At 39.8% G+C, this 15351-nt stretch overlaps 1 protein-coding gene across 1 annotated transcript; it reads right to left on the bottom strand.

The window, feature by feature from the left end:
• Positions 1-385: 385 nt before the first annotated feature.
• WEE1 (WEE1 G2 checkpoint kinase) lies at positions 386-14637 on the bottom strand. The gene is made up of 11 exons (XM_065944697.1): positions 13842-14637; positions 12187-12392; positions 11666-11729; positions 11058-11230; positions 10267-10388; positions 6693-6839; positions 4430-4525; positions 4257-4342; positions 2717-2887; positions 2479-2624; positions 386-1728 (listed from the first exon to the last, which is right to left on the bottom strand). Exons 1-11 carry the CDS (start codon positions 14415-14417, stop codon positions 1575-1577), a joined length of 1941 nt encoding a protein of 646 aa, XP_065800769.1. The 5' UTR covers positions 14418-14637; the 3' UTR covers positions 386-1574.
• Positions 14638-15351: the final 714 nt, after the last annotated feature.

Raw genomic sequence — 15351 nt, 5'->3', positions numbered from 1 at the left:
TTCTCCAAAGGATCTTCCCAACCCAAGGATAGAACCCGTCTCCCGCATTGGAGGCAGATTCTTTACCAGCTGACATGAGGGGAGCCCAAGAATACTGGAATGGGTAGCCTATCCCTTTCTCCAGGGGATCTTCCTGACCCAGGAATTGAACCGGGGTTTCCTGCATTGCAGGTGGAGTCTACCAACTAAGCTACAAGGAAGCCCAATGTGAACTAAAGCTAATCATTAAATCATGTTTCATACTCTATCAAAAATGTGTCCTCTGTCTTTAGTACTTCAAATACATTATATTCAACATTTTAAAATGTAGTGTTAAAACAAATGTAGTGATAATGGAGATAAAAATAGTAGAAAACAGGCACCACAAAGATTCACACAATGAAGGTAAGCTCAGAGTGACTTTTAATATGCCAATCAATGTTAATAAAACACAAGTCAAACAGACAAGTGCAAACATGTTTTAAAAGAAAATAGAAAAACAAACAACAGACAAATTCTATTTTTTTTTTTGCAACATCTGTTAGCCAGTATTATTAGTCAAATGGCTAATCACAGATAAAATATATTTTGTGAAAAGCTTGGGATAGTCAGAAGTCATTCTGGCATTTCAAACAGCTATGTACAGTATCACCAAGATTAGTTTATATACACAAATATTGAAGAGAAACCAGGAAAAACATTTAAAAACAGACTAACAATACAATCAGGTACAAAACTTGGGTGGAAGGAGAAAACATTTTTTAAAAAGAATCAGAGAAGGGTATTATCAGGAAAAAAGTACAAAACCAGTAATAATTATACTACATTAATACAGCATTCCAAAGGAGAGGAGGGAGGTGCATTTCTCCAATGCACTAGCTTCAAAGTTCAAAGGAAAAAAAAGGCAAATAGCTACTTTCATCAAGAGCAGCTATATATTTCACATAATTGTTTTAAAAAGAAAGCCTATTAACAACAATGATTGTTTAATGCTACAATTTTACAGCAAAGACAAAACTAAAATAGCAGCAAATTCACAAGGCAGTACTTCCACAGAATTATCATCCCATGGTTCATGCAATGCCTACAAAGTGCTCCCAGTTGGATATACAAGTATAATTCACAATTTAGGAAAAAAAAAAGAAGAAATATAAGATTGACACACAGGTACATCGAAAGCTGAGGAGTACTGAGTCTCTTAGCATTTCCCTTTTCAAAGGGAGAACAGGTATGTAATAAAGCCCTTGAGTCCTTTTTTTAACAGGTCACTACAGGAAAAGATACCTTTTATTACAATGCAACAGCAAACCATAAGCAGCACACCACCACAGTGGTTAACCCTGGAAAGGCTGGTGTAACATCCAACAGTGACTGACATCCTACAGAAAACAGACTGGTAAGACTAGACAAAAGCCTGATAAAGCACTGGTCAAAATACAGCTTTCAACTGTAATTCACAAATAAGTCCTAAAAGGTATTTCAGTAAAACTACTGACACCGATTGAAAAAGGAATTGCTAACTGGATTCTAGCAGTGATTTCAACCTAGCTTTCTCTTGTCACAGTTTTTTTGGGGGGAGGTGGGTAATGAGTAGTTCAGTATATGGTAAGGCTGACAGAGCGGTTCATTTTCTTTCCAATAAGTCGAGATGTTCTATTACTCTGGGTGGTGGACCTGGTGGCCATCCGATCAGTGAAGAGTGCTCTTTCCTCGGCTGCAGCTTTTGCCATCTGTGCTTTCTTGAGTTCTCTAACAACATAAAAATAGGAAACAAGACTTTTCACCCACTGCTATTAATCCCAGAAAGGGATCCTAAGAGGCCAAATACAAACTACATTATCAGCTGGGAGATTTTTGTGTGCCATCATTACTCCAAGACACAATTAAGGAGAGAAAGAAAGATAATATTGTGAAAATCTATTTACATAAGCAACAAAAGGAGAATTCTTCTTCCTCTTTATACGAACTATGCTGGCTATCAAACTAATGGCAAAAGAACCTTTAAGTATTTCAAGTCAGTTTTATTAGGTTAGAATAAAAATGGTAGCAATAAAGCAAATGAATTAGATAAACACTCCAACCAGTTTTCCAAAAATGTCAAAGGTCATTCAGATCCAATGTGAAAATCATCTAACCTAATTGACATTAATTTCATCCTTTCATAAAAGTCAACAGAACATTTCGAGGAGAATGTCATTTATGACAAGAGTTTGGAGAGAAAAAACTGATACTTGCTCATTTTAGTTTTTGGGACAATTTGGGCATAAGGATTATCACCACTTTCAAATATATGCAGGTTTAAAAATCTTTTAAGTCCATAATTTCAAAGTTTAGAAACAATGCCAATTTATAGGTCAAATATCAAGGCAGAAGTCCCCAAACTTTAACCATATAATATGCCAAGCCACTTTATTCTTCAATGATGGAAAGTATAAATCATTTCTAATTAAAATCTGAGAATAAAATTGAGAAATTAAAAACAAAAGCCCCATCACTTACTTCTGCAAAAGTGAATTTTTGAACTTTTCAGCATTCAATTCTATTCGTAATTGTTCTGCACTCTTCCTCGAAGCAGACAGCAATACTGAATGCTTTACCAGTGCCATTGCTGAAGGTCTTCTCTCTGGATCTGGATGAATCATAACCTTAAAAAGAGAAGTAAAATTAATACAAAGATATGTAGTTTAATAAAATATTGAACTGTGTAAATAAAGTGCTTCACATATAAAATGCTCACTTTTAGCAACTCTGTAAATTCTTGGGAAAGCACTTGTGGAATCCGAGGTAATCTACCCTGTCTAATTTCATGCCATTGGTCTCCATTTCTGGGAAGAGGCTCAGCACCAGCAGCACATACCACCGTGAGGGCAAGGGCAAAAATATCTGCTTTTGGTAGATGAGTATAGTTCTGTAAAATTAAAGGGAAAAAAAAGTTAAGGGAATATAAAGATGGCCGAAATAAAGTAAGATTACACCTCAATGATGATTTGGGTAAGAAATAAGACTAAATTAAAATGTCCAGTGATACATTTAAATTTAGGACATATTCAGAGAACAAGCTAAATTTGGGGAGATTATAATTTTTTTTAATGACAAAGTAATATACACTCTGGGGCTTTCCTGGTAACTCAGTGGTACAGAATTCGCCTGACAATGCAGGAGACACAGGTTTAACCCCTGGGCTGGAAAGATCCCTCAGAGAAGGAAATGGCAACCCACTGCAGTATTCCTGCCTGGGAAATTCCATAGACAAGAGGAGCCTGGCGGGCTACAGTCCATGGGGTTGCAAAGAGTAGGATACGACTTAGCGACTAAACAACAATACACTTTGGGGTGGGATGGTAAACACATTTCTACAAGTATTCAGGTTATTTCTAAAAGGCCTCCTCTTTATCACCAGCCTCACTCAACTCTCAGAAGAAACTTCACCTCTAGGGGCATTCATATGAAAATACAAACATCAACAAGTTAGAAATATGCATATACATATACAACACAAATATACATAAACAGAACAGTGTCATACAATTCCTTTGTTCTAGTTATTCCATTTCTATTCAAAACACTTATGAAGAAATATTTTATAACACAGTTTTTGAAATAGTATTATTAACTATGGGGCTTCCCAGATGGCTCAGATGGTAAAGAATCTGCTTGCAATCCAGACGACCTGGATTCGATCCCTGGGTCAGGAAGTTGTCCCCTGGAGAAGGAAATGGCAACCCACTCCAGTATTCTTGCCTGGAGAATTCTATGGACAGAGGAGCCTGGTGGGCTACCGTCTATGGCGTCACAAAGAGTTGGACACAACTAAGTGACTAACACACACTTTCACATTATTAACTGTATGCCATACTTTACTTAATCATTCCCTTATTGCTAAATATTAACATCATTCTCAAGTTATTTGTATATGAATATTTCTTTGAGAGACTCTCAGAAATGGAAATTCTGGGTCAAAGGGGATGTGACTCTAAAATATTGACAGATATTAACACTTTGATCTCCGAAAAGACATTGTCATTTTAAAGTTTCACCAGTAATGCGTGGAGACTTCTTTTTCACTGCAACCCCACCACTATTGGATATGATAAATCTTTTGCCTTTATTGACTTTTGCTAGATTAAATACCCCAACAAGCTAATAGTTTACACTTTCTATTCTGTATTACCTTTCTACTGGTTATTAGCTTAAAATTTCAGTACATCTGCATTTATACTTTTCTAGCAGCTGATAGTAAGTGTTACAAAGCAAATGACTTAAAGAAGAAAAACTACCTCCTGTAAAACTTCATTTGCAAGAAAACGGCTATCACCCTCTTCAACTTGTGGACTAGAGATCCTTGTTACATGCCCAAGGTCACCTAGAAGTGTTGAAAAAAATACAGTCAAGAATTAAAACAAAACAGCCTCTATTTTAAGGAAATAATTTGGTTACTTTTCTTTCTTACCTATTTTAAACATAACTTTGTTGGATGCCCAGTCATCTTCATCTCCTTCTTCAGAGGCAGCATTTGGGATTGACGTTCGAGATATGAAAATATTACCTGTCAAACAGTTATTTAGGTAAGCCATACTAACAATTAATAGAATCAAAGTTCACAAACAAGTCATACAACAGAATCATTCAGAAAGAGCTTATACATATAGACTATGTGTTCTATCCCAAACCCAGTGAGAATGAAAGGGACTGTATTTTCTAGAAATACATTTTCTGGTCTAGCACTGGTCCTTTAACACTTGAAAACCACTGCATTAGTCACCTACACATTGATCTTCAGCAGTTCTAATTACTTAGAAATAATACAAAGGGCAATTAACATACTAATTCATGATGCTACTGAAGCACAAATTTTAATCTAATGCTACAAGGCTGGTGTGAAAACAAGTCATGCAGTTATTGAGTTTGGCTGACCATACAGTATCTATATCCTAAAGAGGTTTTGTGGTTCACTATTTCTACTGTACACAAACTTTTTTTTTCATCTAATTCAGGTAAGTTTGTATAAACATAATCTTCAGCAGCAAACTTTATTTTAGTAGTTTTATCAATGTTACATTCACTAGTGTCTTTTCAATTTTATTTACAGGACAACTTATTTTATGGGGATATTTGTAAATTTAAAACTTCACATGCCTAAAAAAAAACACACAAAACTTTACATGCCTTAATATTTTCAACTTTTGTACCTGTAATGTAATGGTCCCCTATGTTTGTATAACATTTAATACAAGCTATGAGTATGGGGAAACCTCAATGATCCACATTAATTGCAACCATTTCAAACATAATTTTTCCTTTTTGAAAATAAATGTTTTAATAAGTTGACATATAAAAATTCTTCATATAATTCATATAATTAAGTTGTGAAAAATGATTTAAATCACACAGTCCATGGGGTTGCAAAGAGTAGGACACTACAGCATAGATTAAAAAAAGAACCTCAATAATTCAATTTAAAAACACTCAACCTAAAATGTTTACCTAAATCCATCAACCTTTTAGTTGGGCTTCCCTGGTGGCTCAGATGGTAAAGAATCCACCTGACAATGCCTAAAAACACCTAGCCTAAAATGTTTAATTTAATCCATCAACCTTTTACTTGTAACTTCTAAATTAAAAGATAGAAAAAGGAATTAGCTAAATGATGCAAGGAAGCAACCAGTCAAACCCAGAAGAAAAGAAATCTGGCAAGACGTCTGTATTATTATTATTTAAGTAGGGGAAGGGTAAAACCTAAAAAAGAAAATGGATTTACCCTGATGTAAGGCATGGTTCTGAAATGGACACTAGTTTGGATGAAGCAACTACTAAGGACTTTGGTCAGCTAGGAAAAATTTTAATATGATCTGGCTAGTAGAAAATTATTGAAATGGAAAGGTAGAGACAGCATCTTTTAAAAAAAGTTCTAAAACAGTATGTACCTTATGATGTTATTTTTGACGACAGGGATTTGCACTAAAATGTTAGTGTAGGGTTCACTTGCATCCTTTTTTAAACTCAAGATAATTAAAATGCATGTACCATTTTGTTTTCTGAACAAAACGGTAATAACAATAACCCTCTTAGCTGCACAAGCATTAATTTAAAAGTACAGATCTATATAGCCTAGTACAAGAGACAGGCTTTAAACTTCAGTTCTTTTAGTCTCCCCATCAGTTCCACTCTAAGACTGTGGTTCCCATAAGTTGCAGAACATTTCTTTTCAGCTTTTAGTAAAAATGAGCTTATTATTTCAGATCTTTTGGGGTAACAAGGGAAGAGGTGATGGGAAATGAAACACTACTACTAAGTGGGTCAAAAATCTTTTAAAACTAAAATGAAATGTACACACTGCTGTATTTAAAATGGATACCCAACAAGGTCCTACTGTCCAGTATAGGGAACTCTGCTCAATGTTATGTGGCAGCCTAGATGGGAGGGGAGTTTGGGCAAGAATGGATACATGTACATGTATGGCTGAGTCCCTTTGCTGTCCATCTGAAACTATTACAAAATTGTTAATCAGTTGCGTGCTGCGGTTCATGGGGTTGCAAAGAGTCGGACACGACTGAGCAACTGAACTGAATTCCAGTAGAAAATAAAAAGTTAAAAAAAAAAAAACTAACGATGAAAAAACATAGCAAAATGTTTATGTTTCCATATTGTTTTAATGAAGTTATTTATTCTCTAAAACCCTAAAGAACATAGGTCAGAGAATCTGTAATACTTACTAGGCTTTATATCCATGTGAACCAAAGACATTGAATGAATATACCTCAAGCCCCGGCCAACTTGTAAAAGGAGATCCTTCAACTCTGCTTCTGTAAAGTAACTCATACTTCTGTAATTTTCACTTATGGCATCAGCTAGACTTCCACCTAACAAACACAAGAAAAGTTAGAATTTTCTTCTTTCTGAAGTATCATTTTTCTTTCATCTTTACTGTATGACTAGACGCAACCAAGAAAGTGACATTTTACAGGACCTATTCTCTTCAACCTGCTTGTGAAATCAAACTTGTATTTATTCTTTCAATAGCTAAAACACTCACATGTGTACAAACTATAATATAAAGTCTCTTGTCTTATCAATACATACTCTAGCAACCCACCTGGTTCTCTTTCCCAGAGAAACGTTATGAATTCTTTTCAACTCCTTTTTATACAAGCAATAACACATTTTCATTATCTTGAAGATCATTCTTTACAAAGACCACTCCTTTCTTAGGTATACAGAATTCCACTGCATAACTGAATGGTAATGCACTAACCAATCCCCTAATTGATGGACATTTAAAAATTATTTCCAAGCCTTTAATACTACAAACTATAATCTCAGGAATTCACACATATTGTTATCTCCTACAAACAAACTTCTGGGTCAAATGGTATATACAGTGTAATATACACATTCACTGTGTGTAAGAGACACTATTTTATTACACATAGGATAAATTCCTATAGCTGAGAGGGCCATTTCCATTTACCCTACAAAATAGCCTTGTACAGCTTTTCACAGTATCGATGCCAAGACTTGATCACCTCTGAAAGCTCACATAAAATACACTCAGTTCCTGATTTCAAAATGGCTAATACTTAAAATCTGCTAGCATAAGCTTATGTTATCTGGGGATTTGGAAGACAAATCTGGACGATTACACACAGAGTGTCCTTTAGAGAAGGCTGTACCAAATCACACTTCCATGCTTAATGTATAAGAATACCTATTTTCCCACACACATAACAACAGAGTTTACAAATTTTATAAGTAAAATCCAGTATCTTAGTATAGTTTTAATTTATACCACTCTTACTATGAAAAAGAACAAACCTGCTTTTATAGAATCAAACCAATCAGCTAATCTGTTTATACTGTAAAAAACTTTAAGCTTATACTTCATAAGTTTTATTAAAAACTTTGTTTATATTCTGTCTCAGAGGAAATGAGGAGTTATGTTTAAAAAATAAACAAACCACTTCTGTTTAAAGCTTAGCTGGGAATAATAAAACCAGAAGCAAGGTAATAAAATCTAGGTCAATGATATACTACTCAGAAAAGGAGGTCCTGTAATTTGAACAAATCTAAACAGCAAAAACATCAAATGTGTGGTAAAAATAAAAGTAAATCAAACACCTGTATAGTTTAGGATTAGGTATATTCTCCGAACTTAATTTGTACAATCTTGAACTGTGGAAAAAAAAGAGCTCTAAAGGGAGTAGGTCAATAAGCTTTTTGGGATATGTGAATTTGAAGTCCTAGGTCAAGTTTGCCAAGAAATAACATGGCTGCTTTTTAATGGGTCTAGCAACTACAGCTGGGCCAGTTACTTCTATCCTGCTGCTGAAAGGGTAAGAAAGGTGAGAAGAGCAAGCCATTCATCTGATATTTCAGGTTCTCCCCCGCTATCAATTAACATTTTTCTACACCTGCTTATCAAGAGTAGAAATTCCATCTATCACCAAATCAAGAAAACAGGCTCAAAATGCAAACAACTGTTTGTGATAAAAAAAAATCAGTTAAGATAAAGGATATCAGTTAATCAACACTACAAATGAATTATAACAGAATCCGTCCCTGTGAAACTACAGAAAAGGATCTAAAGACTAGGTCTATTAGGACATTCAAGGGTTTATGTGGAGAAAATGGTGGAAAACGAAAACAGAAGAGTTCACAAATATATCTAGATAGCCTCGTTTTCTTTCATCTACGCAAAAACACCATACAAAGAGGCTGTTCTATTTTACACGTCTATATATTTTTGAAAGACCCATATTCCTAAAGTGCTTTAGACTGCTCCAAAATAATAAACTATTTCCAAAGATTATTTTATAATCTAACTTTATTACAGGACAGGGTCTTTGTAATCTGAGAGGGTAGCAAAACAGCTTCTTCTCCTCACCCAAATTCCAGGCCCAAGCCAGTTATCTCAAAATCAACTAAATAACACAACCACGTATTTGGTAGGTTGTTACAAATTTGTGATTTCTGGACTGTGGCTGACAGCAAGCCATATCAACAAGGTGAGAGGTAGAAAGAAACTAGAAGGAGATGGTGTCTAGCAAATATGGAAGAAAGAAGGTATTATGATCAAGTTATATTATTAGTAAGTGCAGTAACTAAAAAACGGAGGTTAAGCAACAGAATAGTCCACAAAGCATAGTGACAGTTACATAAATATTTTGATGATATGAATAGAAACATTTCAAGAGATGTGTGAAACCAGCAGCAATGCTGCATACTGAGCAATTATATTTTTTCAAGGGTGTAGAACAAAATGACAACTCAGTGAGAAGTCAGGTATGAGAAATGGATCTTCTACATCTGTTTTGTTCATTATTTTCCAAAACAGAAAACTTGATCTACTACTTATTTATAATAAGAGGATTATACCACTTATTCACAAGCTATGAAACGGCTGGTCTTAGGGAAAAAAATGAGAATCAACAAAAATAATCTTTGCTACTCAAGTGTTCAATAAATTCTAAATTCTCTAATATTCACTGAAGATGTACAGAAATAAAAACCCATCATATACAAAATTTTAGGTATAAAATTTAGGTATACTACCAGATTTGTAAGAATCAGAAGTGAGGCCAGGACTTTGGCAAAGATTTAGTGAAAAAGGAAGGACCCAGGATGACTGTTGACAGACCTGGTGAAATTAAAAACCATACAAAGGTCCAAAGTAAAACCTTTATAAATGCTTTTTTGGGGGAGGCAGGGAGGAAGAAAGGAGGCAGGCACAGCTAGGGAATTAAAGAGAATAACTCTCTCTTTACAGAAACATTTCAGTGAATTCTAGTGGTAAACGAAGGGTAGATAGATGGTAGGGGGAGCAAGATTCAACAAATGGCTGAATTTATATCAATGGAGAGTCACTGTCATTTTATAAGTAACCATTATCAGTTTCAGCAGCACATACAATGAAATGCAAAGCAAAGGCTAGATACAGGGAGCTTGGCTTATTAACTACTATGTCCCTCCCACACACTATGCTAAGTGCTAGGAATACCAAAATATGTATGGCAAGACTGCTATCTTCTCAAGAAAATCAGTTTAATTTGCGTAACAGACATACAAATAATATGCATGGTTCTACTATCTAGGTAGAAAGAACAAGGTTTTCAATCTTATCTTCCAGGTAAGAATAACTTGCACTTCAAATTCATGTCAGGCTTTTGATCTTTGAATTTATAACAGGTAAAAGATATATAGAATTAGAGCAAGACTTTAGATAAAAAATAAATTATTTCCTTGGTGTTCGTTTTCTTGAGCTTACACATTTACAGGGGAACCATTACTCACCGTTACAATATTCATTCTGTATAAGCATATGATCATCTTCTGCCCATGCAGAGAAGTAACGAACTACATGAGAATGTTGCCCAAGCACTGCATGAGCGTATACTTCTCTCAAAGCATTCTGCCTAGAAGTTTGAGATTAAGAGAATCGTAAATCATTTTTATTTAAGATAAACTGAGCTAACTTATCTGAAAGTTCATAAGAGAATCTTGACTTCTGGATCTATCATTCATTATGCTGAAGAACAACTTGCTTAAGAGAGAGGAGGATTAAAACTCTGTATGAGATTTTCCCAAAGGCTTCCATTAAAGAATCTGGAGTAGGAAATGGCAACCCACTCCAGTATTCCTGCCTGGCAAATTCCACACAGAGGAGCCTGGTGAGCTACCGTCCATGGAGTTGCAAAGAATCAGACATGACTAAGCACACATCATGCCATTTAAGAATGTTAGAAAGAAGGAATCTTGCTGGTCCTATGATTCAGGGAAGATAAAATTCTACTCTGTGAATTCATGGATGCTATTAGAAATAGAAAATTTAAGTTAGGTTCCAAGATCAGACTCCTCATATTATTCTACCAAATGCAATAAAAACTAATGGGGAAAAAAAATAAATAAATAAATTTAAAAAAACACAAAAAACTAATGGCACAAAATGAAATGGATCTGATTTAAATCATTATAACTTCTCAAATATTAGAGGTTAAATTCAGTGACTGACCACCTAAAACCTTAACATTTCTAACACCATACTGATGAACAAAAGAGCAAAAGACAAAATCTTTAATACATACTCATCAACAGAGCCAGCCAATGGCTTTTTTGATCGCTTTATGGCATAAACGCATCCATCCAGCCTCTTCACACATTTAAACACAGAACCAAATTCTCCAGAACCAATCTTCTCTAGCTCATGAAATTCTGTTGTATATCGAGACTTCATATTGCTTTCAGTAATTGTAATTCTCTGTAATAAAAAGTGTATCCATATATATATAATATAAAGGTATGAAAGTGATTTTTTCACTAAGGTGATAACACTATGAAATTTAAAAATTTTATCTTATTTTAATGCTTATTTAACTTGTATATATGGGCTATCTTTGTGGCTCAGTTGGTAGAGAATCTGCCTGCAATGCAGGAGACCTGGGTCAATCCCTGGGTCAGGAAGATCCCCTGGAGAACGAAATGGCAACCCACTCCAGTACTCTTTCCTGGAGAATTCCATGGATAGACGAGCTGGGCAGGCTATATTGTCCATGGGGTCCAAAGAGCCAGACGTGACTGAGTGGCTTTCAATTTCAACATGTATATATGATAGCTTGCTAAGTAGTAAACAAATATCAAAAACAATAAAAGGAAAAATTTTTTAAAAACCAAGAAAAAATCAAAAGCTACTGACTTTAGCAGGTCTTGTTTCATCTTCAAACTCATAATCACTGGCTTCCATGTCTTCACCACAGGAACTGAAAAATATTATTTTTTCTATCAATATATTTGACAGATCCATCAACTAGAGATCCAAAACTATCTGATAGATATATAGCAAAATGAAAATTTAATGAATGAAAACCGAAAAGAAAGCATTTACTTTTGTAATGACAAGATACAGCCCAAGTGATGAAAATGTTCCTGTTTAGATATACCACCACCACCACACATATCAAAATTAAAGCCTTTCTAAATCAACTTTCTCTGCTTGCCTCATTTTGACACCAGCAGATGTACTAGAATTTATCTAGACTTTTTCTTTCTTCCTTTCCCAAGCCACTCTTTCCCATAGCTGATTCCTGAAAATTGCTAGTAATGGAGAAAATTCTCAGCCCATAAACTTCCAAATTATTTGGTTGAAATTAAATTTTAAGTATGCCAAACCAATCGTGGGTGGTTAAGGAAACAAACTGTTGAAAATAAGTAACGTACTCATTCCAATATGCTCTCTTTCTTCTACGACACTGTCCTGAGGAATGCAGTAACAGAGAATCTGGAGTAAAAGGATTAATATTCACTTGAGGAGTCTGTCGAACGTCAAATTCCCTTTTTCCTGATTTTTCTGTATCCATGAATAGAGAGCCACCTCGGAGTTTAACAGAACTGGAATCGATTCCTCGAGCTTTGGAGAGCAAACTCTAGGAGAGGAAAAGAAATGCTTAGGATTCAAGCACTATAGATAGCCTTCTCAACCTAATTTTCAACAAGTCTTTCTCCTGGCTGAATGTGTAGGTCAAAGCAACACACCAACCCTTAGTTAATCTTTCAAGCAAAATAGACAGTGGTTTACTTAGGAGCCTGAAGCTGGATACTAACCACCTTTCCTGAAAAAGTCAGGTAAAACAGGACTCTAACCCTAAAAAGAATATGAATGAAAACTAAAATTAAGTTCACTCTAGGAGCTAAAAGTTAAGAAACCTTTCAATCCATCTAAAAATAGAAAGCATTCTGGGAGTCCCATAAAAGCTCCCCTCCCCCATCCAAGTAGGGCTTTGAAAGCCACCTCCATAGAGCTCCTCCCCTCACTTCCAGACTTGCCTTGGGCAAGTCGGCCAATAAAAAGTAAGGCACAAAAAGCACACATCTCCTGAGGTTTATGACTAGTAGCCTGGACTGAAACTCACTTTAAAAGGTACATTTTCCACATTAATCTTTTAAGTTCGATACTGTCTGAATTTCGGGAAGTGTCTGCTTTGAAATCTGCTGTTACTTCTAAAGTTCTACAAGTGGTAATCTGCATACTCACTTGCCACTCAACACACAGGTGCTGAATACCTACTTTAGGAGACATTATCAATGATATGAAAGCCTGAGGGTCCAGGAGACAATATCCACGCTGGTTTTTAACAGTTGGACCTTCCTAATCCAGACACTTCGGCTGATCAAACTTGGGAACTGCAAACCCAAGGGTGTAAACAAACGCTTACCAAATAAAATATTCTTTCCGGAAAGAGGCTTAAACGCTACCCCGAGTTATATACGAGCCTTTTAAAGACTGTAAATACTTGAAAGCCAGCCTTTTCTCCCAAGTCGAAGCGCAGTCTCCCTCCGTATCTCAAACTTTCCCCCAAAAGGCCACCTGATACGAAATGATAAGTGCATTTTTTTTTTTTAACCGAACTCCTGCGTGCGCCGCCCAAATTACAGGACTGATCACTGCGTTTAAAAGGCACCAGATGGCTGCGGCGCTGAGGAGTGTCAGATGGCCGGGTCAGCACCACTGGTGCATCCTTCCAAAGCGCGTTATCGGTGGCACACTCCCGCCTGCCACGCTCTGGGCCGCCCCGACTCGGCGGGCGTTAAATCGTCAGCCACCTGGACGGTGCCGATCAGCCCTTTGAAAGATGAAGAAGTTCCAGACGAGGCCCATTGTTCAGTTACATAATCTTAACGGACAACTGCTGGGCAGGGCCCAAAAAAGGGGCTGCCAACTTTTTTGTTACGGCGCCGGAGAGCGAGCGGGGGTGAGGCCGGGCGGTTATGTAACCGAACCCGGGCAGCGCCGCGCTCCGCTCCCGGCGCCGCGGCCTTTTTAAAAGGCTGGGCCGGCGCGGGCTCTGGGCGCCCCGGCGGCCGCGTCCTCTCACCTTGGGGGTGTGCGGCGTATCGAAGAGCCGCAGCTTGCGGAAGGTCTTGTGGGGCGGGGTGCCCGGGTAGTCCGGCAGCGGCGAGCAGGCGCCCTCTCCGGCCCCGCGCGCCCCGCAGCCCCGCGGCGACGCATCCCCCGGGCCGCCGCAGCGCACTGGCGAGAACGAGCTGCCCAAAAAGTAGGGAGCCGCCGGCGACTTGACCGGCGACGAGGAGCCAAAGCCCTCCTCCTCCCACGAGTCGCCCTCGGCCCCGCCGCCCGCCGCGTCCGCGCCGGGGCAGGCGCCCCGCAGCAGCATATCCTCCTCCAGCTCCCCCGGGCTGCCGGGGATTGTGCCCGGAGAGCGACGGCGCTCGGGCCCGGGCTCTGTGGGGCTCCTCGCGGGCGGCAGCGGCGAGTCAGGCTCCTGAAAGGCCGAGTCCTCCCCGGTGCTGTGGCCGCTGCCTTCTTCCTCCTCTTCTTCCTCCTCCTCCTCACAGTCGCTGCAGGGCGAGAAGATCAGCTTCTGCCGCAAGGTGCAGGAGGCCGCGGCGCGGCGGGGCGGCGGCGGCTGTTGCCGGCTCAGGAAGCTCATCGCGCCCTTGGGGCCGGGGCGGAGGACCGGAGAACCTGAGCCCCCGGAGTCCAGGGCTCGGCCGGCCCAGGGGGCGGGTCCGCCACGTGCGACGGGGCGCGCCCGGTGGCCGCGGCGGCGGCGGGCCTGCGCGGCGCCGGCGGCGAACGGCGGCTCCGGGACGCTCTGGGCGGCGGCCGGCGGGGGAGGTGGCAGCGCGGGCTGTCCGGCAGAGGCGGGGCGGCCCGGGCGCTGAGTCTGGGGTCTCCGCAGGTCCAGCCGCAGGTTCGGGTTCCGCGGCTTCCCGCGACCGTTAACCACGTGAGCGCCCAGTCCACCAATCCCCGCCCAGCCTAGGGTTTGAAAAAAATGGAGGGCGCGACGTAGCCCGCTGGGGAGGGATCAGCTACGCGATTTTGGCGCGAACTCGCTGGCTCCGCCCCTCCTTCTCGGCGCCGGGCCTGGCCAGGGCGGGCGCGGCGCGGCGGGCCTATGAGCGAGCGGGATGCCTGGGAGCTGGGTCTGGCGCCTCCGGGACTGGGCCGGGCAGGGGACCTTAGGCGGCGCTCTGGGAGGGGCGAAGGTTGAGGGTTGAACTCGGCCGAGCCGAGCGCCAGCCTGGACACTACATCCTCGGCGCTCTTACGACTCCTCGGAGGTGGAGCTGGACTGGCGGCTGGAGAGCGCCTCAGAGTCCCTGCGGGTCGGGGCGAGCAGGAGCCCGCCATGGCCCTTGGTTGCTCCCGGGGGAGACTGACCTTAACATCCCGCATCCCTTTGGTTCCGGCCCCTGGGGCGCATGGGCGTGGCTAAGGGAATTAGGTTCCCGAGTCGAGGTCTGAGCCGGGAATGGTAACTCCGGCCTCTGGACTGAATTGTGTGCAATTGGGTTAGGCCGACACCAAAAGTCGGAGGAGATGATCACGACTGAGCGACTGAACTGACTGGAAGTCAG

This window comes from Muntiacus reevesi, chromosome 9 (genome assembly GCF_963930625.1).
Source record: "Muntiacus reevesi chromosome 9, mMunRee1.1, whole genome shotgun sequence".
Classification (NCBI taxonomy): Eukaryota; Metazoa; Chordata; class Mammalia; order Artiodactyla; family Cervidae; genus Muntiacus; species Muntiacus reevesi.
This window is presented reverse-complemented; position numbering and strand designations above follow the sequence as displayed.

Excerpts from the sequence above, each read along its gene's own strand:
- WEE1 (XM_065944697.1), bottom strand. The coding sequence starts at position 14,417 with ATGAGCTTCCTGAGCCGGCAACAGCCGCCGCCGCCCCGCCGCGCCGCG. Across the intron at positions 11,730-12,186 it reads AAGAGAGCATATTGGAATGA|TTCCTGTGGTGAAGACATGG; the intron begins GTACGTTACTTA and ends AATATTTTTCAG. Across the intron at positions 10,389-11,057 it reads TTGGCTGGCTCTGTTGATGA|GCAGAATGCTTTGAGAGAAG; the intron begins GTATGTATTAAA and ends TCAAACTTCTAG.